The sequence below is a fragment of the Mixophyes fleayi genome, chromosome 4, assembly GCF_038048845.1.
Source record: "Mixophyes fleayi isolate aMixFle1 chromosome 4, aMixFle1.hap1, whole genome shotgun sequence".
NCBI classification, from domain to species: Eukaryota; Metazoa; Chordata; class Amphibia; order Anura; family Limnodynastidae; genus Mixophyes; species Mixophyes fleayi.
Window position 1 is genome coordinate 312316691 of NC_134405.1, and position 22794 is coordinate 312339484.

The 22794-nt window shown below is 41.7% G+C and overlaps 1 protein-coding gene across 6 annotated transcripts in view; it reads left to right on the top strand.

The window, feature by feature from the left end:
* Positions 1–18076: 18076 nt before the first annotated feature.
* Positions 18077–22794, top strand: part of TCOF1 (treacle ribosome biogenesis factor 1) — a 56133-nt gene continuing 51415 nt past the window's right edge. For all 6 annotated transcript variants that reach the window (XM_075210052.1, XM_075210054.1, XM_075210055.1 and 3 more), the window contains exon 1: positions 18077–18262. In XM_075210052.1, the coding sequence (XP_075066153.1) occupies positions 18155–18262 (108 nt within the window). In that variant the 5' untranslated portion in view covers positions 18077–18154. The remainder of the gene's footprint in view (positions 18263–22794) is intronic.

The following is a 22794-nucleotide window of genomic DNA, read 5'->3' on the forward strand; positions in this document are numbered from 1 at the left end:
CATTTACTACATTCCCAGTGCTTATGTCACACTACCCATCACTAATCTAAGTACTTTACAAGCGATACTGTATTGGCGGTCTTACAATCACCATCATGTCACATTTACTAAATTTAATTAGAACATTTTTTGGGTGTTTTAGATATTGCTCTTCAAGAAATATTAACTTATAAAGCGAAGAGAATAAACATATATGGTAAGAATAGTATCTAACATGTAGAAAATTAGTATTTTTATTGTGCATATGGTCAGTATTGAAAATTAGAGTCATCTGGCACTGTCCCTAGAAATTAGAGACATTTGGCAACTGTGTTGCTTATATACATGATCATATACATGCAGAAGCATCTAGATGTGGCACATTCATATAGGTGGTGCATTCATCCAGAAAACGTAGCACGGCAAAGCACAGACATTCATAGACAACCAAGAAAACAGACACAGAGAGATATAGAGAACAGGGCAGAGGTTTAGGGTACACAGATGACCAAATGAAAGACACACTAGAGGACAGACATCTAGGAGTACAGGGAGTGGCATAGATTGTAAGCTTGCGAGCAGGGTTCTCTTACCTCTCTGTCTGTATATATTACCCAGTATTGTCTTATTAATGTTTGTTCCCAATTGTAAAGCGCTACGGAATTTGCTGGCACTATCTAAATAAATGTTGAAGATGATGATGGCAAATAGGCATCAGGGTAGATATCCAGGGTATAATGAGAAGGGTAAATACACAGCAATACAGAGATCCAATACACAGAGCAGGAAAATAGCAGTACGTGATAGGTATTCAGGAAACATAAGGGGACAAATAAATATTAGAACAGACACCAGAGCCAATCAAATGGCTAACTGTTATCACCGCAGAACAAAAGGGCAAATCAATATTAAAAAAGGAATTGAGAACACAGAGAGGAAATGGTAGAAACATACAGATAAATAATATATACATATACTGTAGGTCAGTGGTTCCCAAACTTTCTCAGCTCGAGGCACCCTTAGGGTCACCATAATTTTTCCAAGGCACCCCTAAGCAAAAATAATTACCAGGTAGTCCCGTTTTTTAAGTAGTTGGGTCAAAATGACGTAAGATGTATTTAGACCCCTTCACCATCACATTGTGCCCCTTTATCATATCATTGCACCCCTTCACCATATTACTCTGTATCCCCTTCGCCATCTCACACTGTGTCCCCCTCTTCATCAGCTCTCTGTCCCCCTCATTCAGTGTCTCTCTCTGTCCCCCTCCTCCAGCGTCTCTCTGTCCCCCTCCTTCAGTGTCTCTCTGTCCCCCTCCTTCAGTGTCTCTCTGTCCCCCTCCTTCAGTGTCTCTCTCTGTCCCCCTCCTCCAGCGTCACTCTGTCCCCCTCCTTCACTGTCTCTCTGTCCCCCTCCTTCGGTGCCTCTCTGTCACTTTCCTTCAGTGTCTCTCTCTACGTCTCTCTGTCCTCCTCCTTCAGCACCTCTCTCTGTCCCCCTTCACTCTCCGTTCCTGTACTTACCTTCTTTCTTCATTTTCCGCCATCTTCTGTCCTGATGTCCTCTCTGCTGCTCCTCCCTGACACTGTCAGACGTGATGACGTCACGCCCGGCAGTCAGTGAGAACAGCGAGGAGGATCCGGCGCTGGATGGGTAAGTTGTTTTTTTTTTGTTTTTTTTCTTTCTTCTTTTTTTTGCAGGGCGTTCGCGGCACCCCAGTGACAGCGCCGCGGCACCCCAGGGAGCCGCGGCACACACTTTGGGAACCGCTGCTGTAGGTAGATACTTAGGACCCAATGCATTAGGTAAAAAAATATACTGCAAAGAACATACTTGCCAACTCTCCTGTAATGTCCGGGAGACTCCCGCATTTTGCGAGAGTCTCCCGGACGAGTGTGGCAATCTCCCTGATTGTAAGTGGGAAAAAATCAGTTTAAACGCCGCGATTCACCCGGAATCGCGGCGTTTAGCCCCGCCCCCGCTGTAAAATGACGCGATTTGCGTCATTCCGTAACGGGAGCGGGGCCAAAATGACGCGATTTCGCCGCCCCGCCCCCTGCACGCCCACCTCCCAGCCGGCATCTCCCGGAAAAAGAAAAAGAAATGTTGGCAAGTATGGCAAAGAATACCAGGATATACACTGGAATATGGAGAAAACAAGTAAAACAGACATCAAATTATAATAAAGAAACATAGAAAGCAGAAACTGAGAAGCAGACAAGGAAGAAGACAGCCACTGCTGGGCTTGGCAGGAAGTTAGTCACATGTGCAGAGCAGACTTCCGCCCCCTCAGTTTTATTTGCAGTCCAGAAATCTCGATCGTACCTGGGTATGACCGCAGCCACCATGACAGACTGTTTCTTGAACCAAAAGAATAAATAATAAGGTAAATTCATGCAAGGCAAACAGGTTCAAACATGCTTTAGCCAGTCAGACAATGGGGTATATTTACTGAACTGCGGGTTTGAAAAAGTGGAGATATTGCCTATAGCAACCAATCAGATTCTAGTTTTCATTTATTTAGTGCATTCTACAAAATTACAGCTAGAATCTGATTGGTTACTATAGGCAACCTCTCCACTTTTTCAAACCAGCAGTTAGTAAATATACCTCTCTGTGTGAGCCTGCTCACACATGAGCGAGCAGGTTCATTCTTAAATTACATTTACATACATTATATTTTAACAGCTCTTGAACGCAAATGGCGATCTTTAATGGGAAAGGTGAAAAATTTCTTTAATTATTTTAAAAATATTCAAAACGTACACTTTTTTTATGTAACCCCCCTGTCACTGTGTGTGGTGTGCGAAGTTACACAGTGCACCTCCTTCTTATGCCCTAACTAGCTGATGGGCATGGGTGTAAATGACCAGGGGGTCCCTGCACATGCAGGTGTTTCTTTGTAAGTAGTGGGACACAGGTGATGTCACTTTGTGGTGCAGTGCAATAAACGTCAGGATAATTTGGGCGCCAGACCATCTCTATGACAAACTGAACTCTTTATTTACACTCCTCTTCCTCCAGCACAATAATCATAATGTTTGCAGCAATAAAAGAAATATACATATACAGCTCCTCTTCAGCACAGTTCTTAATGAGCAATATGAATATGGTTGCAAGTATCTCTCCTTACTCCTCCTGCACAGTACTTAATGTTATCTAGATGTAATATAACATAGTTAACCTGTCTCTTACACTCCAGTACTCCATACTTCACGGCAGTTCACCCCTTCTGTGCAAGGGCATTCACATGAATGCTAACAGACAGGCAGCTTCTCAATGCAGTTCTGACACATGCTGTGTAACTCTCAACTCTTCTCTGCAGGTATGATTTCTCCTTTGGGCTCTGGCACTTCTCTCTGTGTACTCTCAGCCCCTGGCTCTGACACTTCAGCTACCATGCCTCTTGCAGCAACCCCCACTCCAGGGTCTCTTCCATGCAAAATGTCCCCTTCTCTCTCTTGGGTTTCTCTTTAGTGATATGGGGTTCTCCCGCATCACTGGGATTAGGGACTCCTCCCCTTTGTATATGGAACCACACTACTGCATTCAGCAATCCCTATTACTCTTCTGGGGTCTTTCGCTTTATGGGCTCCCACACTCTTGCTTAGGGGACAGTAGGGATTGTCTCTAGGCAGCAGCCACCACTCACCGACTCCTGGGCAAAGCCGGGGGACCCTGGGACATCCATCTCTACTGTGCCAGGGTCCCCAGCTTTCACATCATCTCTCCTGGTCCTGTCCCTATCTCTTTCTGTCCCTGGGTGTCTCTTTCTCCCCTTGCTGACAGCCCCTCCTTCTTCTCAGTCTCTAGCAGACTGAGCTGGGTTATCACCATAGCAACCATCTTGTGTCGCTTTTCACAAACACCTAACTTGCCCTCAAGGTGACCCATCCTGTATTCACTGGGGTGCAAGGTTTACTAAAATGCCACTAGGGGCATTATAATTAAAATGCACACTGTGAATACCAGCTGCAAATTCTGGACAACAAAGTTGATTTGTAGTCTGTTGTACCTCTAACATTTTCATGGCCATTAAACCACTAAAATTTGATAGATTATTGAACTGATTCTAAATTTTCAAACATCTTCTCCCTATTTATTTTTAAAAAAAGATTATTTCAAAAATAATTTATTTTTTTCAGACCAGTACTTCTGCCATATACTACTACCACGATACTTGATAACTAAGCCATTTAAAAGTATGATAACTATGTTATCGCAGATGGTAACCCCCTACATATATATGGTTAAGCAGGAAACCCTATTTGCTACCAAAGAGTGGTGAACTTTTTAGATGCAAAAGTGCTAAATATGGATCAACACCAGCGCTGAATGATTTTGTAAAAAGATGTTATAATCTGAATCATCCTCTCAGCTTGCCTGTTGGAATATCTTTAAACAAACATAGGACATACTTTTGAGCCGGTACAATTACATTAAGTAACAGCATATATGGGGTGGATTTTTCTGCAAGTACCCCTTGAGGTTACAGGGTGTTACAGCGAGAGGTAGTTGAAACTGAGCTACAGACAGCAAGAGATCAACTTGAACTAGCTATCTTAAAATAGAGCATTAGAAGGCACAATAGAAAACATAGGAAAAGCATATATATAATATGCACAAAATGTACTGTATAAGGTAGTCACTTACTCAGGAGTGATGCTAGCTCCACCAGCTATTGACACAAGTCAAGAAACCACCTTAGAGTTACTACAATGACTTGTTCTACACTATGGGATGCCTATAGAAATGCAAACCTCTTCCTGGCACCCATTTCCATGAGCAGAAAATGCAATAATGGGCACAAGAAAATGGAATACACTTGGACTTCCATAGACAATACCACCCACAAGCTGCTGGTCTGATTGAGCAAATAAATGGTTTATTAAAGGAGCATATACGTAAGCTTACACCCACACATACACAGAGGGGAGGGGATAAAGTGCATATAAGAGCTCTGACATTCTTGAACAATAGGCCATTGGCAGATAGCATACCATTAAAGAGAATGACTTGACAGGGGGGAAATCAGCAAGAGCAATGGGTGGTGACTGTGACAGACATGACAGATGTTACATAAACTGTAAACACCCTTACATTACCAGTAGACTAAGGAATACATAGTCATAGGAGACACTTTAAACAAACTTACTCCAACAGCTGCAACACAAGGTATACTTAAGTACATCCCAATAGGTATATGGGACATATTGTAAGATATATCCACAATATATGACATATTCCTTCATTCCACACTTTTGTTACTGTTAGGAAATGCAAAAGATAAGGATTGGGGGAAACAGGTGGAAAAAGAGAAACAGAGATTAAAAAAGTCAGTTCTTGGCTAATCCTATATAATACATGGTACCAGCAGCATGAAAATATACAGCAAGTGCCCTATATGTACACAAAACAACAAGACATTTGTTGTCAGCACTTGTCCTTATCTCTACAAAAGTGTATGTATCTAGCAAAATGATATAATGAGATAGTAGTACATATTTTAATCAAAACATTTAAGCCTGCATCCCAGCCTCAAGAGTACCTCACTGTATGCAAGCTTAAATGTTTTGATCTAAATATGAACCGTCTATCAGGCCTGTTTACCCTACTTGGGAGTTGAATACATCTGATTTTAACTGCATTTTAGTGGCGTTTGAAGCATATACTGTATGTTAGTGTAGGACCAGCATACACTGAGGTTTCTTTGATGCTGGGGTGGAGGCTTAAATGTTTTCTTCAAAATATGAACTCACCACATCATTTCGCTAGATACACACAGATATGCAGTAGTAAGGACAAGCGCTAACAACAGCTCTTATGAAAAAGAGAACATTTAGAAGAAAGTTATGAAAGACAGAAATAATAGTCTGGGGATCAGATTATACCACTGCTATTCTCTTAATTGATGATTATGATATCAGATATTTTCATTTTTACAGATTACTACCTCTGCCATGGGATGAAAAAATGTTTTTCTGTGACTGCAAATTAGATGTACTGCTGCATTAAATTGTTGAATTTATGCTGACATACCAATCAACTTGGAAACTAACGTCCTCTTTTACGGATTATCTCTTATTTTAACTCATGTTTTGTGCTTTTAGGTTTTTTTTTTCTTTTTTACTTAAATCATGAGTCAAAATCATAAGCAAGTATTTGTACCTGTTCTATGTATAGCAGGTGTCAATGATATGCCTCCTAACTGGCATATATGTGTGTCCCTTTGGGTCTGCATGAGCCACATTTGCGTGAACATGTCTTAACAGGCTGCGTTTGCACGTCCATTTCTTCCCATGTCCCAATGTGGATGTATGTGCCAGAATCACGCAAGTCTGCATATGTGCACTCCACTTTCTGCATAGGCCCCATTGTGTCTCCTCAATGTGAAGATTTTCTTGGAAGCAAAGTGCAATCCAACCTTGGCCAGAATCGTGAATTGGGATTCCTGGTTCAGAAATTATCGATAGTAAGCTATTATTAATCGAAGCCAAGCAAAATAATTTTTCTATTACAAATTTTGTGTCTGTTGTCATTCTTTCATTGTGCTAGTATTTCGTGATTGTAACCCTGATAACCTGATACATAGTTTGTTAAGAATATTTGTAAAATGGCACAATTCCAGTAATTATCACAATATCGAAAACAGTTTGTAGACTATTTAAGATAGATTTTATAGGACTTTGTTAGCTTTTTTTTATCCTACTTGAAGCAAGATATACAGAAGACCAACTTAGTTGACAAGAAGAAATCTTTTTGCATAAGTATATATTATAATTTACCAATTTTATAGCAGGGTATCAAACATGTTGCAATCCAGTCAGAACCTAGAGGAGATAGAATGAAGATTTCACCACATATGGCAGCTTTGAAACATAGAAATCAATGAGCAAGAAACAGTAACTACAACATAATACAGAAACATAGGTGCAAAACATTACAGGGCGGGATGAGAAGAAAGACAATAAGGGAAAGAGTGCATTCTCCTACTGGTACTTCAGGCTTAGGTTATGGATCATTTTTTACCTTGTCATTCTAAACATACCACATCAAATCATGATTCATGATGGTAATGGGGGTCTCCAGGTATGTCCCCTAAATTGGTTTGCAATAGTTATCTCTAATTTATCAAGCAGTGGAAGAAGGTGTAAAGGAATTCTTCATCTGTTCATCCACTTCTCAAAAGCATTCCAGGTTCCAAGCAAGTCAGTGGCAGGATTCAGAAGATCCAGGTCATTACTCAGTGACGGCTTTTCTCTTTCAGAGGAGGAAAATGAGAATCCTGGAATTTACTGATTTGACTGTGCCCCTACCAGAATCCTGACTTCCAAAGAGAAGAGTAAAGCTCTTGTCCAGTATGTGGAAAAACCTTCTCCATCATCAGGCAATAGTGTATTGTCTAAAAAACAAGAGTCCAATGCTGCTATTCTCTAATTTTATTGGTAAAAAAGATTTCAGGAGAAGTTCATTCATCTACCATCTCTATAGTGAGATGGGCATTATGGTACGTGAGGAGATTGCATTGCAGACAGTTTCTTAAGCAGTGGAATCATCAGAGTACATTCCCTTCAAAGGTCCTATCCCCTTGAAAGGTCCAATCTTAGGTGGTAGAAGAGAGAACCTAATCTAAAGAAGGACAGGTCCCTGGATCTTGGTAGTTGGATAATGTTTATATCAGATTGCAATTATTGAATTGAAGTGTTTTAATCAGACCCTCTGCCAGAGGTGTATAAAATCAAGCACCGAGCCATGCAGTCTCCATTTGCAAACATTTGCGATACAAAATGGGTCATTCTGAATAAGAACCTGAAATTTCATCCCTGCTAGATTGTCCACGGTCAATTGTAAGTGATATTATTAGAAAGCGGAAGCATTTAGGAACAACAGCAACTCAATCATGAAGCGGAAGACCACGTAAAATCACAGAGTGTGGTCAACGACTGCTAAGGCGCATGGTGCGTAAAAGTTGTCAACGCTCTGCTGATTCCATAGCTGAAGAGTTCCGAACTTCCGCAGGCATTAATGTAAGCACAAAAATTATGCGGTGGGAGCTTAATGGAATGTGTTTCTATGGCCAAGCAGCTGAATGCAAGCATCACCAAGACCAATGCCAAGCGTTGGGTGGAGTGGTGTAAAGAACAACTACAATGGACTGTAGAGCAGTGGAAATGTCTTCTGTGGAGTGATGAATCACGCTTCTCTGTTTGGCAGTCAGATAGGCGAGTCTGGGTTTGGCGGATGCCGGGAGAACTTTACCTGCCTGACTGCATTATGCCAACTGTGAAACTTGGTGGAGGAGGGATAATGGTATGGGGCTGTTTTTCAGGGTTTGGGCTAGGTCCGTTATCTCCAGTGAAGGGCAATCTTAATGCTTCTGCATACCAAGTCTTTTTGGACAATGCTATGCTTCCAACTTTGTGGCAACAGTTTGGGGAAGACCCTTTTCTATTCCAACATGACTGTGCCCCAGTGCACAAAGCAAGGACGGAAGAACCTGACTGTCACACACAGAGCCCCGATCTCAAACCAATCGAACACCTTTGGGATGAACTGGTATAGAAATTTTGATCCAGGCCTTCTCGTCCAACCTCATAAATGCTCTACAGAATGAATGGGCACAAATTCCCACAAAAACACTCGAACATCTTGTGTAAAGCTTTTCAAGAAGAGTGGAAGCTGTTATTGCTGCAAAAGGGGGGGCAACTCAATATTAAAGTTTATGTATTTGAATACAAGGTCATTACAGTCCCTCTTGGTGTAATGGTCAAGCGTCCGAATACTTTTGTCCATATAGTGTGGGTCAGTGTAGGACCTGCATAAAATGAGGTGCCCTTGAGGCTGGGATGCAGGCTTCAATGTTTTGATCAAAATAATAACTAATACCTCATGTTTTCATTTGCTAGATACACACAGATATGCAGTGTTAAGAACAAGAGCTGTCGACATGTCTTTTTATTCTGGTATGCTAATCTGTTTTACAATCAATTTATTTCCCTATTGTCCAAGAACAGGTCTAATAATGGGTTCTAAAAAAATATATCACAACTCACTTCAGGAACATAGCTGAGATGTCCATCACCTCTGTCACCCAACTCCGCTGCCTGGGGGTCACCCTTGACTACTCTCTCTTTTTCGCCCCCCACATTCATTCACTAGCCCAAGCCTGTCGCTTCCAACTACGCAACATTGCCCGCATCCGTCCCTTTCTCTCTCAGGATGCCACCAAGACCATCATACACGCACTCATCATCTCCTGCCTGGATTACTGCAACCTCCTCCTCACCGGCCTCCCCCACTCCCATCTCTCCCCCCTCCGCTCTGTACTCAACGCGGCCGCTAGACTCATCTTCCTCTCACGCCGCTCCTCATCTGCCTCCCCTCTCTGTCTCGCCTTACACTGGCTCCCCTTCCCCTACAGAATCCTTTTCAAACTCCTCACCACCACTTACAAGGCTCTCTCCCACTCTACTGCCCCCTATATCTCTAACCTCCTCTCCATTCACACTCCTGCTCGCTCCCTGCTCTCAGCCAATGATCGCCGACTCTCCTCCACTCTTATCACCTCTTCAGACTCCAGAATCCAAGACTTTACCCGTGCAGCCCCCCTTCACTGGAATGACCTCCCTTGTTCCATCCGCCTCTTTCCTACTCTGTGCTCCTTCAAACGTGCACTGAAAACCCACCTCTTCCTTAAAGCCTACCAACCATCCGTATAACCCCTTCACCTCCACTCGCTCTCTCCTTTGCCTCAACTGGCTCCCCTTGTGTCTTTCTGTTTTCCTTCCCTTAGGATGTAAGCTCAAATGAGCAGGGCCCTCTTCCCTCCTGTCTCCCTACCTGTTCTTCTGCTCCATGTTTATTGCTTTAACTTGCCTGGAGTTTCTGAAGTACTGGTATCTTTGTTTTTTGTTTTGTGCTGTTTCACCCTGTATAGTGTACTGTTTGTATGGTGTACGGCGCCGCGGAAATCTTGTGGTTCCTAACAAATAAAGGATAATAATAATAATAATGTGGCATTACTTACACTAACATAATTTAATTTTATGCACATATACAGAGAAAAGATGATTTGATTATATTGAATCCAATGGAAGATATGTCATCCTTATAAGTTCCTGATGAAGCATGTTTATGCGTCAGGATTGGGAACAGAAGCTGAAATAGAAACAGCGGCAGATTTAGGATGTTATAACCGTCTGTCTGATGTCAATGTCTCTCAGGTGCTTAGAATTACATAAGTGCTGAGTGGGCTGATTAATCCACTGCTAGTATTGGTTTCTGCTGATTGACTTAATACCTCTTATAGCGTTTGTTCACTTGGGGGTTGTGCTCTGTATCAGTTTGCAGTCTGCTTGTGTTTGACCCTGCCTGTTCTGACAATTTTGTCCCTCCCTGACCATGATTTGAAACCCCGATAATTCTTAGCCACCTGCCCCAATTTTTGGTTTGTTTCTGAATATTACTGCCATTTATATTACTGGTTCATTTTGTTCGTTTACCTGATGTTTTCCTTGTCTCTGCATAGGGATCTAGTCTCCACTATATTGTTTATATGCACCAGATCTGAATATAAACTATACTATTGCACACAAGACCTGCGGACAACTGAGTACTGGTGAGCAGTTAGTGCTCTATGTGAAAATAGGGTGTAACGATTGTCTCATTGTCTGAACGCAGAGATCCCTGGGTAGATGGATACACGTGTTAGCCTGGTTTAGCACTGGCCGAAAAGAGGCGCAGAGTCTAACGGTTTCTCCGGTCTTCACCAATAATAGCCGCAAGGCAGGATGGACTTTAGCGGCCGGGAACACGCAGGTCGCGGCCCTCTGAACAGTCACTAGGCGTAACAGAGTGGAGAGAAATGATAATCTGAAAGCAGGTCAGCTAGCCGAGGATTGGTACACTGGCGGTAGTGAGGTACAAAATCAGTAAGCAAAAGGAAGGTCTAACAACAAACCGGAATCTGGTACACAGACAGTAGCGGAGTACAGAATCAGGATCCGAGGAAGAGAGGTCAAAACAAGCAAGGACTGGTACACGAGGGATTAACAGGCAGAAGCACTTTCCAAGGAGGATTCACGAGACAGCAGCAATACAGGACAGCCAAACCAAGGACAGCAGCAATACTGCATAACAGGGAGTCAGTCTGGGTATGGAAACCTGTTGCTCTGACACTGTTAAGAGTGTGAGCTTTATATATACACTGCAGAATATGCCGCCTTCCAGACACAATCATGTGACCGCCAAAATCAGGAAGTGCTGATTTAACACGGCAACAGAGAGAATCAGAAGCACAGGTGTGTGAGCAGGGAGGTTCGTGACATAGTTGGCTGCAATAGGTGAAGACTGGGTGCAGTTTGGTTTATGTGGGAAGCTGATGGAATATATTACATTAGGTCATTAACACATGTTACTGTTAAGAAACATTTTGTTCACTCTAGCACGTCAGATCAGTTGCCTTGCAACAGTGGCTGGCATCCTCTCCCTGTCATCATGGCTGCATATCTGATTGATACTTGTGTCGAGGAACCTTTTGATCAACACTACCTGTCAGATCGTGTAACCGACATTGTCTCCTGACAGCCGCTTACAGTATTGCCCTCGTATGTTTGTTTTGCTGTAGTCTCCCTCACGTGTCCGGTCAATTACCAGCATTCTCCTTGCTAAGCAGTTACTAAGCTCTGCATGTCTGCAGGATGTCTGCCGTTGCACTCAGGATGATTGCCTATCACATTAGTGTCAACTCCTCCTATGCAGCCAGCACTTCACTAATTCAGCTGGTTGCTATGTAAATAGTTACCAGCTTCTCTACAGCTCTATGTCTGCAGCTCTCACTTACCACACTCATGCAGCTAATCATCCTGCAATTTCTGATTGATGCTACTGCCTTTATAAACCTCTTTCTGGCTTCATAACAATGCTTGTGATAGTTTCTGCTTGACCTAGTGTGCTTTGTTTTCTGACCTGTTCTGTTATCAGTTTGATCCAGACTGTTTAAAGGATTCTGCTGTCTTCTCCACTCCTGATCCTGGCTTGTTAAACAGATCTGCATATATATCTCTACCTGCCCTGACTCCTGGCTTGTATAAAGGAACTGATGTCTTCTCTATCCTGATCTTGTCCTGTTTGTTATTTGCTTAACCCATGCCTGTCTGATTCTCAGTTTGCAAAACTACACCATCTGTTTGCTCACTCTCTTCTACCATGTTCTGTCCACTCCATCGGGCAATTCCTAATCAACAACTGCCGCTACCCAAGCTTCAGTCCTGGGGGGCAATTGTGTACTGGAACAAATCAAGGTCCTCAGAAAGGCGGCTGCTATAGGGGAAAATCTTGAGAAGCAGTTCTAGAAGATGAAGAGCATATATTATTATTATTATTTTTTATATTATCGCAGACTTGTAAGGTACCACAGTGCCGTACAATAGGGAAAACAGTACATACATAAAACAGAGAAACAAGGCAGACAAAACAATTGCAGACATGAAAACAAAAGGTATGAAGGACCCTGCTCATTAGAGAGCTTACATTCTAAGTGGAATAAGGCACAGCTGAAACAAGATGAGCAAATTTGTCTCAGAGTGGAGATTGGGACAGTTGTGAGGGTGCATTAGTGTAAATAGTGTTATCAGGAATAAGGTCCCTTCTAAATAAGAGATGTGTTTTAAAGAGCATCTAAATATTTGAAGGCTGTAGGAAAGTCTGATTGAGCATGGTAGGGAATTGCATAAGTGAGGAGCAGCACAGGAGAAGTAGGCAGGAGTGAAATGAGATAAGACAAGGCGCAGGTCAGAGGTAGATCTAAGAAGGCAGGAGGGAGAGTATTTTGATATGAGATTTGAGATGTTTGCAGAGGTAGTGTTGTTGAGAGCTTTGTAGGTAAGGGTGAGTAATTTGAATTTGATTTTGGAGGACATATGGAGCCAGTGTAGGGATTTGCAAAGTGGTGCAGCAGCGAGAGGCGAGAGTGGAAGATCAGACTTGCAGCAGCATTTAGGATGGATTGAAGTGTGGATATATGGGTGTCAGGAATGCCAGATAGCAGGAGGTTGCACTACTCAAGACAGCAGATGATGAGAGAATGGATAAGAGTTTTGGTAGCATGCTGAATAAGAAAAGGGCCTATTCTGGCAATGTTTTTAAAGTGGAGTTGACAGGACTGGGAGAGAGTCTGGATGTGAGGAATAAAGCAGAGGGCAGATTCAAGAGTGTCACCAAGGTAGTGGGCTTGAGACACTGAGGAAATTGTGGTGTTATTGACAGTGAGGGAGATTTGAGGGCAGGTGGTGATTCTGGCAGGAGGAAAAATAATAAGCTCTGTTTTGAACATGTTGAGCTTTAGGTATCGTTGGGACATCCATGTGGAGATAGTATAAACACAGTTGGTTACATGAGATAGTTCAGAAGGAGAGAGGTCAGGGGAAGAGATATAGGTCATCAGCGTAGAAGTGGTATTGGAGGCCAAATGAGCGAATTAGTGCTCCAAGAGAAGAGGTGTATAATGAAAAAAGTATAGGGCCAAGAAAAGAACATTGTGGGACACCAAAAGATAGTGAGAGTGAAGGGGAGGATGTTCCAGAGGTAGAAACACTAAAGGAGCGGTTCGATAGGTAGGAAGTGAACCAGTAAAGAACTGTATCGCGAAGGCCAATGGAGTGAAGGGTGTGTAGGAGAAGAGGATGATCAAAAGTGTCAAAAGCAGCAGAGGTCTAGGAAAATGAGTATGGAGAAATGAATCTTAGACTTTGCAGTAAATATATTATTGATCACTTTTGTGAGAGCAGTTTCAGTGGAATGTTGGAGGCGGAAGCCTGATTGCAGAGTGTCGAGAATGGAATGAGAGGAGAGAAAGTGAGACAGGCTGCGGTTTGGTTTATGTGGGAAGCTGATGAAATATAACATATACATTGCCCTTTAAAGTTCCCTGGCTACTTTTTATACAGAGGTCTTCCCAAACATGTATTTTGAGAAATATTGCTTTGATACATTATATTTCTTATACATAATACATCATGAACTTGCATTGACCCAAATATTTTAGCTAATCTTTTAGGCCCATGGAACCCTTAACAGGGTACTGAAATAGGCAGCACGGTGGCTTAGTGGGGTCATGAATTTGATTCCCAACCATGGCCTTATCTGTGTGGAGTTTGTATGTTCTCCCCATGTTTGCGTGGGTTTCCGCCAGGCACTCCAGTTTCCACCCACACTCCAAAAACATACTGGTAGGTTAATTGGCTGCTATCATATTGCCCCTAGTCTGTCTGTGTGCATGCTAGGGAACGTAGACTGCAAGCTCCATTGGGGCATGAAGTAAATAGGATTTATTGATGAGCTAACAAGAACCTAATATAGATAATCTAATATTTATTGCTTCTGGTACGCACATATACCTATGGGTGTGATAGGTTCCACTTATTGGTCTGAAAATACTACACTATCTTTGGTATCTTTGTTTCTATCTCTATGGGCACGCATGTTTGAAGAATACGTATATGGTCCTTCTTGAGGCATCCAGGATACATGTGTTGATAAGCCTTTAAGATATTTTCATCTGCTACGCATATTATTATCACCTATTAGTTTGGGAATTTTATGCCTAAACTACTACATTATCAGGTGCCGTTGTTTTTCTATTTCCTATTCACTGTGTATACCAATATATATTTGATTTGTTTAAATTTCTATTGAAATCTAAAAATTAAGCTAGAGTACCTGGGATGTACAGCACTAAATCTTACATTTTTTAATTTTTACTTTTTAAACCGAATAATTGGCTATATGTTGCGAGGTTACAGTTATAGGGGTAAATGTATCATAATCCGGTTTGTACAAGTCGCCGGAAATCGGCGAGTTGACAGCTAAAATTTAAAGCGGCGCTGCCTTGTAAAGGCAAGTTTCCCTTTACAAGGCAGCGCCGCTTTAAAGTTTAGCTGTCAACTCGCCGATTTCCGGCGACTTGTACAAACCGGAGTATGATACATTTACCCCCTAGTGTTATCCCATCTGCTTTGTCATCCGTAAAAATTGCGCTCTTCTATCTTGGTTGTCTATAGTGAAACCCTTGATGTCTAGGTTGAGTTTAATTGAAGCTGATAGGGGTTCTATACATAATACAAAAAATGAAGGAGGCAGAGCACAGTTCCAGTACTCACTTGAATTTATTGTAGAAGGGTTAAAATATAGCATTTTCATAGGTGTGAGATATTTTCCCTTATAAATGAGGGAGTGGAGAGTTTGAAATATAAACAGATATGAAGTGTAATATAAATTCTATCCTCATGGACAATACGACTAACAAGTTTGAATCTATTTTTTTGGAAAAAAGCCTGGATTATAATGTAATAAGGGATTTTGAGACAATAACTAAGGAACACATGTTATGAAGCACCTACACAAATCTTCCATTCTGCATCTTTTGACAACAATATTAATAGTACAAGGTTTATATAAATAAATGATGATGATGATGACAGTTGGGAGGTATGTGATTGGCTGAGCGGCTGTCATCACTGTGACACCCGCAAGTTACCTGCTGCCCATTTTTCGGGGAGCAGCTCATAATCATAACCTTTTTTATGTAGAGAAACTGGCTGGCCTTTTAATGGATTTTTTTCTGACACATCCAAGCTTAAATGTTGTGATTAAAAAGAGCTGGAAACATGAAAAATATGACAAACCAAGACAAATTTAACATATTTCTTTTAATTTCGGGATACATTATATTTTTTCCGTATCATAACTTCTGCATCTCATTATTGCAATTTTATCTCTAAAAAATGTTCACCTGTCACTCCTAATACTTGTTACTCTCTGAGCTAATGTCTGAATGCTGCCTGCACAGAGCTAACAATTCCAGAAAAACATTACAGAGAAAGAAACATGTGGCAATGATGGGGATCCAAGCTCAACAGGATTACGCCACAAGCACTCAGGTAGTACAACCATCAACTAGGGAACTTTTACTAGTGTAAACTAAGCCTCACAAGTACCAGGTGCTAAGCAATTTAATGAAAAAATAAATGCTCACACCTCTCAACCTTTCAACTTGCAAATCTTGAAAGAGGCGTGGTGTACATTGAAGTGGGTGTGGTTTTGCCAGGAAACGGGCGTAATTGGGCAGATTTTGTGTGGCTTAGACAGATTAGAGTTTACTTGGTTTCAATTTTGCCTATGTAAAAAGAGGTGTGCATGTTTCCTGGTGGGCATGCCATTTTAAGGCTATCCTCAGCCCACATATATAACATGTAGGGGGTATTCAATTGACCGCAAGTTAATTTTTAACACCCAGTCTTTCTCCATTTTGGAGCGCGTTAACTTTACCCGCTATTCAGTTCAATTTTTAACGCACCATTTTTTTTCTCAAACGGTCCTATCACACTCAAGTTGAAGATCTATTGAAAGTATAGGGTGTACTATTCAATTGTTTTTTAATGCGGTGCGTTAAACAAGCCAATATGCTGCTTTATCTCGCACCTCTTTGGGGTGTGCTAAAAAAAAAAAAACAAACTAAGAAAACTATTTGAAATCATGTATTTATGAAAAAAAAATGATAAAACTATGTTTATTAGTGATGCATAACATGAAATAGTAGACTTTATTTTAAAAAAAGAATGAAAAAATAAATAAAATAAATACATAAAAAAGCACAAAAATCACTAAAATTAATAACTTCTGCCTTACAGCACTGGGGTCATAAGTGCAAATCCCAAGCACGGACTTATCTGTGTGGAGTTTGTATGTTCTCCCCATGTTTGCATGGGTTTCCTCCCACACTCCAAAAACATACCAGTTGGTTAATTGGCTGATATCAAAATTGACCCTAGTCTCTGAATGTGTATGTAGGGACTGATGTGAGTGAGGTCTCTGTACAGCGCTGCGGGATTAGTGGCGCTATATAAATAGCTGATGATGGGGATATTAGCTTGTCTCTAAATGACTACCTTATCAAAACTTGTTTTTTTTAATTGGATCCATGGCATTCACGTAGTGATAAAGCCACTAACTTATTTCAATTGGAGAGTGTTAATTTTGTCCATTGTTTGGAGAAATTCATCATGGGTCGTAAATGGGCCCCCTACTGTGATTTTTAATGGCTGAAGAGGAAAAATATAATTACCAAATTGAATACATGGTATGCTTCACTTTTTTTTTGCAAATTGATGCAGTGTGGGGGCCCAAAAGATATGCAAGCATGGTTATAATAATAAAAATAGTGACAAGTAGATGCAATAAACAGAAGAACAGGGATTATACTGAAACTAAACATTCTGTCTCTGAACGAACAAATTAATTATTCTTTCAATGAGCGCCTAATTACTATATTGTTAACTTTTAATATAAGGGAGGGATACCCTTCGTTAGTGCAGCTCTTGCAACCATTAGGTCGAGAGCGCGATTTCACCCTATTCTTAATGATCGTTAGGTGATTGGCCGGAAAATATAAAAAAGTACGATCAACCAAATGAGCCGGACACTTTGGAACGACTTTCGACCATCGTGTCACTATACACGAAAACGCTCCAGTGTGTACCAAGCCTAAGCAAGTATGCATTAATTAACCACAGATACAAAACAATAATAAAAAAAAATCTAATTAGCATGTCTGTGCACTAATTCACTGATTTACTACTGTGTGGAAACCTGTAAAACAAGTTGACGTGCAGGATGAAGTATCACTGCATGGTGGCTCAGTGGTTAGCACTTCTGCCTCACAGCGCTGGGGTCATGAGTTCAATTCCCGACCATGGCCTTATCTGTGTGGAGTTTGTATCTTCTCCCTGTGTCTCTCTCTCTCTGTGTGTATGTTAGGGAATTTAGACTGTAAACTCCAATGGGACAGGGACTGATGTGAATGAGTTCTCTGTACAGCGCTGCAGAATCAGTGGCGCTATATAAATAAATGATGATGATGTTTCCTTAACCTATTAACCTATTAACCTATTAACCGCAGTCAGCAAACAACAACACACAACAGTCTTCACATTTACAGTTGTTTTGCTCGTTTTACATAAAGTTGTTACAAAAAAAAAGAAGTCCTGGAGAAACACAAGCAGCTTGAGGAAACCCCGGCATGCATCTTGTTTACAGCAGTTTCCGGAAGTGCTGTGATAGGAAGCACGTGGTGGTACAGGTGGGATTATCGGAGCCAGGATCACAGGTAGCCAGCACCATGGTAAGAAATCAATACACCGACTCGATATTGGCTCTTATTCACCACCACCTGCTGCAATATGGATATACCAAGACGGCTAGAGAGCTGCAAATCGAGAGCGGAGAGGTAATGAGAGACGTGAATGTGTCTTGTTATGGTTCTAGTATTCCACCTATGGACATGTCTTCTGCAGTATTAATGTATATCCATACATGGTGCTTGTTCTTTCATGTGTGTCTATATGCTTCCTTTACTTAGCGACCTAACACATATTCCAGGGTGACACATGTGACTTAAGCTGCTGTGCATAGCATGCTGGTACCTGTAGTTTGGGCAACATGGCATGCTGGTACCTGTAGTTGGGCAACATGGCATGCTGGTACCTGTAGTTTGGGCAACATGGCATGTTGGTACCTGTAGTTTGGGCAACATGGCATGCTGGTACCTGTAGTTTGGGCAACATGGCATGCTGGTACCTGTAGTTTGGGCAACATGGCATGCTGGTACCTGTAGTTTGGGCAACATGGCATGCTGGTACCTGTAGTTTGGGCAACATGGCATGCTGGTTCCTGTAGTTTGGGCAACATGGCATGCTGGTTCCTGTAGTTTGGGCAACATGGCATGCTGGTTCCTGTAGTTTGGGCAACATGGCATGCTGGTACCTGTAGTTGGGCAACAGCTGGAGAACCACTTGTTGCCTAACCCTAATATATAGTTTCATGTACTTACATTTTTGTGGTCTTAATACTAGTGGTCCAAATAAAGATGCTTACATGTTATCCCCGTTACAATGGCCACGTGAAGGGGTACACATTTGTTCTCTTGTTTGATACTGGTATGCAAACGCAAGTAGCAAAAATAAATACATTAAAGCAAAAAACTTACTAATATACTATTGAGGATCATAGGGGAGTCTGAGTAGTGAGTGAATGGCAAGTTGCTTCCTGATGCTATCTTCAGTTTTTGTCTGTTAACGCAGTCTAGTTAATTGCTGTCCCATTGTGGAAAGGTGGCTGACGTTTAGATCCTTTATTGTTTGAAAATACTCATCTTAAAGAAATCCATTTAAGTTTTGAAAATACAGATGTTGGGATTTTTTTTTTAAAAAAAAATCTTTCCATCACACCTCTTTCACATTGGCTTATCTGCTGCATACAGCAGTTGTTCATCCTTATGAAAACTTTTAGGCCAGGCCTGGCCTGGCCAAACTGGCTTTCCAGGTGTTGTGAAACTACAAAACCCCAGCATGCTTTGACAGTAGATGGCTGTTAGATAGCTGGCAGGGTATGATGGGACTTGTAGTTTCACAACACCTGGAGAGCCAAATGTTGGCCAGGTCTGTTTTAGACCATGTGAAAAGGTACACAATAAAAATGATGCAGCTGGTATTTTTTCAGTACAGACTAATAACTAAGAAAAACAGGAAGTTTATGGTTCACCTTATTGTCATTTATTTGGAACTCACCAGAGAAGCCATTAGGGCTGATAACACTGAAATAACTGCAATGTATATGGTTATCCATTTAAAGCAGTGTTTCTCAACTCCAATCCTCAGGACCCCCTAGCAGTACATGATTTCCATATCTCTTTGCTGGAGCACAGGTGTATTCATTACCGACTGACACAGTGTACAGATGGTATAATTATTTCACTGGTCACCTGGCAATCCTGCACTGTTAGTGGGTCCTGAGGGCTGGATTTGAGAAACACTGATTTAAAGGGTCATTGATTAAACTTTGTAAAAGATGCTGATGGCATTTACAAATATACATGTGATTGCTTCAGAACTAAAGATATTACAGATAGTTTTGGGGAAGATGTTTTCTTACAGTAGACTTTTTGTTACCTTGGTAATCTCCTTGAAGGGTCCTCATTCTACCTCTTCTCTGCCCAAAAATCCTCGATAACAGGGAACCACAGCTTGTACTTGGTTGCATAGCAAATTTACATACAGTGTGACACGAATCTTGTCAAACCACATGAAATTGACCTGACCTGATTCCCTCCTGTTTCTCTCCTGCTATATAACCTGTGTTTGTCACTCTAAACAATGGTTAACAATCATAACATGACATTTGATTGAAGTTTTTAAATAAAAAATATTATTAGGATAACTGTAGCGATGTTGCAGTCCTGAAAATCTGCACCCTACCAGTTTCTCTTACATTAAGGGTCTCTTTTGTCATATGATTTTCGTTTGAAATAATCACTTCAAAAACATACTAGTAGGTTAATTGGCTGATATTAAATTGACCTTAGTGTCTCTCGGTCTGTGTGTGTATGATAGAGAATTTAGACTTTGAGTTCCAATGGGGCAGGGACTGATGTGAGTTCTCTGTACAGTCATGGCCAAAAGTTTTGAGAATGACACAAGTATTGGTTTTCACAAAGTTTGCTGCTTCAGTGTTTTTAGACTTTTTTGTCAGATGTTGCTATGGTATACTGAAATAAAATTACAAGTATTTCATAAGTTTAATTGACAAGTACATTAAGTTTATGCAAAAAGTCAATATTTGCAGTGTTGACCCTTCTTTTTGAAGACCTCTGCAATTCTCCCTGGCATACTGTCAATCAGCTTCTGGCCCACATACTGACTGATGGCTGCACATTCTTGCCTAATCAATGCTTGGAGTTTGTCAGAATTTGTTTATTTTTGTTTGTCCACCCGCCTCTTGAGGATCGACCACAAGTTCTCAATGGGAGTAAGGTCTGGGGAGTTTCCTGGCCATGGACCCAAAATTTCGATGTTTCGATGTTCGAGCCATTTAGTTATCACTTTTGCCTTATTGCAGGATTTTTTCCATGAAATCCTTTTCTCTGAATCCACTGGGAGGCAGTGTATGCCCTCCCTTTGTTCTAGTTCTTAGTTATCTTCTATTATCTTGGTTAGGATTCTCATCCACGTTGGAGAATGTTGGTCTTATCTCCTCCCTCTTCTGTACTTCAGGTTCTGTCCTTTGGGGAATTGGTAGAAAAATACTGAATTCCTAGGCAGTCTGTGGGGTTATAGAGGGAGAGGAGCTTGAGTTTTTGCTGTTAAATTTGAAAGTGCTAAAAAGGAAGATAAGAGTTGGTTTTGAAATGGTGCCCAAACAGTCTCTGAATCGCTGTATGCTTAGTGTGAAACCCATTTGTTGCATTAAAATTTGACTTTTATTAACCATTTTGTTAAAAAAAAAATATTAAAACAGCAAAATAAAGTGAAACGTGAATTTTAAAAATTGCAGAGTGCTCTGTGATTTATTTTTATTTATTGTTCCTAGTGAATCTTTATCAAAAGTTGATCTTAATTAGTTTACACATTTTTATGTAGATATTCAGAGTTTTCATTTCCAAAAGATATTTTGATGTTTCAAATAAGATTCTCATTTATAACATTTTGGGAAGTAAGTGTCATACAAAAAGACTCATCAACATTTGGGGGTAAATGTATCAAGCTGAGAGTTTTCCGACGGGTTTGAAAAGTGGAGATGTTGCCTATAGCAACCAATCAGATTCTAGCTGTCATTTTGTAGAATGTACTAAATAAATGATAGCTAGAATCTGGTTTTTCAAACCCGCTGAAAATCTCTTGGCTTGATACATTTACCCCTTGGAATTTAAAGCAACAAATAGTTACCATATAATTTATCTTAATCTCTCAGAATTGTTCTGAATTTTTGTTATTGAATACCCCCAATACCTCATAGAGAATATGCCCCAATTACTGTATAGGTTTTGTCTCTACATCTATCTTCTTTATTATAATTTCTGTGAAACTAATTCTATTTACTGATTTATGCAAAAGCCAAATATAGAGATAGGGATAAAGAAACTATTATCCATTGTCACAGACTTACGCTAGGTACTCACTACAGCCGCGGCTCCCAGGGATGCCGCGACGCTGTCACAGGGGTGCCGCGGGCCAGCCATAGAAAAAAAACATACCACACACAAACTTACCAATCCGCGCGGCGCTGGGACCCAGCATCCTCCTCTCTCACGCAGCTTGTCTTTGACAAGCTGCTGCGTGAGAGTGGAGGATGTTGGGTCCCAGCGCCGCGCGGATTGGTAAGTTTGTGTGTGGTATGTTTTTTTTTTCTATGGCTGGTGCGAGGCAGAGTGAGGGGGGACATCGTGAGAGGGGACAGAGGAGGGGGACATCGTGAGAGGGGACAGAGGAGGGGGACATCGTGAGAGGGGACAGAGGAGGGGGACATCGTGAGAGGGGACAGAGGAGGGGGACATCGTGAGAGGGGGCAGAGGAGGGGGACATCGTGAGAGGGGGCAGAGGAGGGGGACATCGTGAGAGGGGGCAGAGGAGGGGGACATCGTGAGAGGGGGCAGAGGAGGGGGACATCGTGAGAGGGGGCAGAGGAGGGGGACATCGTGAGAGGGGGCAGAGGAGGGGGACATCGTGAGAGGGGGCAGAGGAGGGGGACATCGTGAGAGGGGGCAGAGGAGGGGGACATCGTGAGAGGGGGCAGAGGAGGGGGACATCGTGAGAGGGGGCAGAGGAGGGGGACATCGTGAGAGGGGGCAGAGGAGGGGGACATCGTGAGAGGGGGCAGAGGAGGGGGACATCGTGAGAGGGGGCAGAGGAGGGGGACATCGTGAGAGGGGGCAGAGGAGGGGGACATCGTGAGAGGGGGCAGAGGAGGGGGACATCGTGAGAGGGG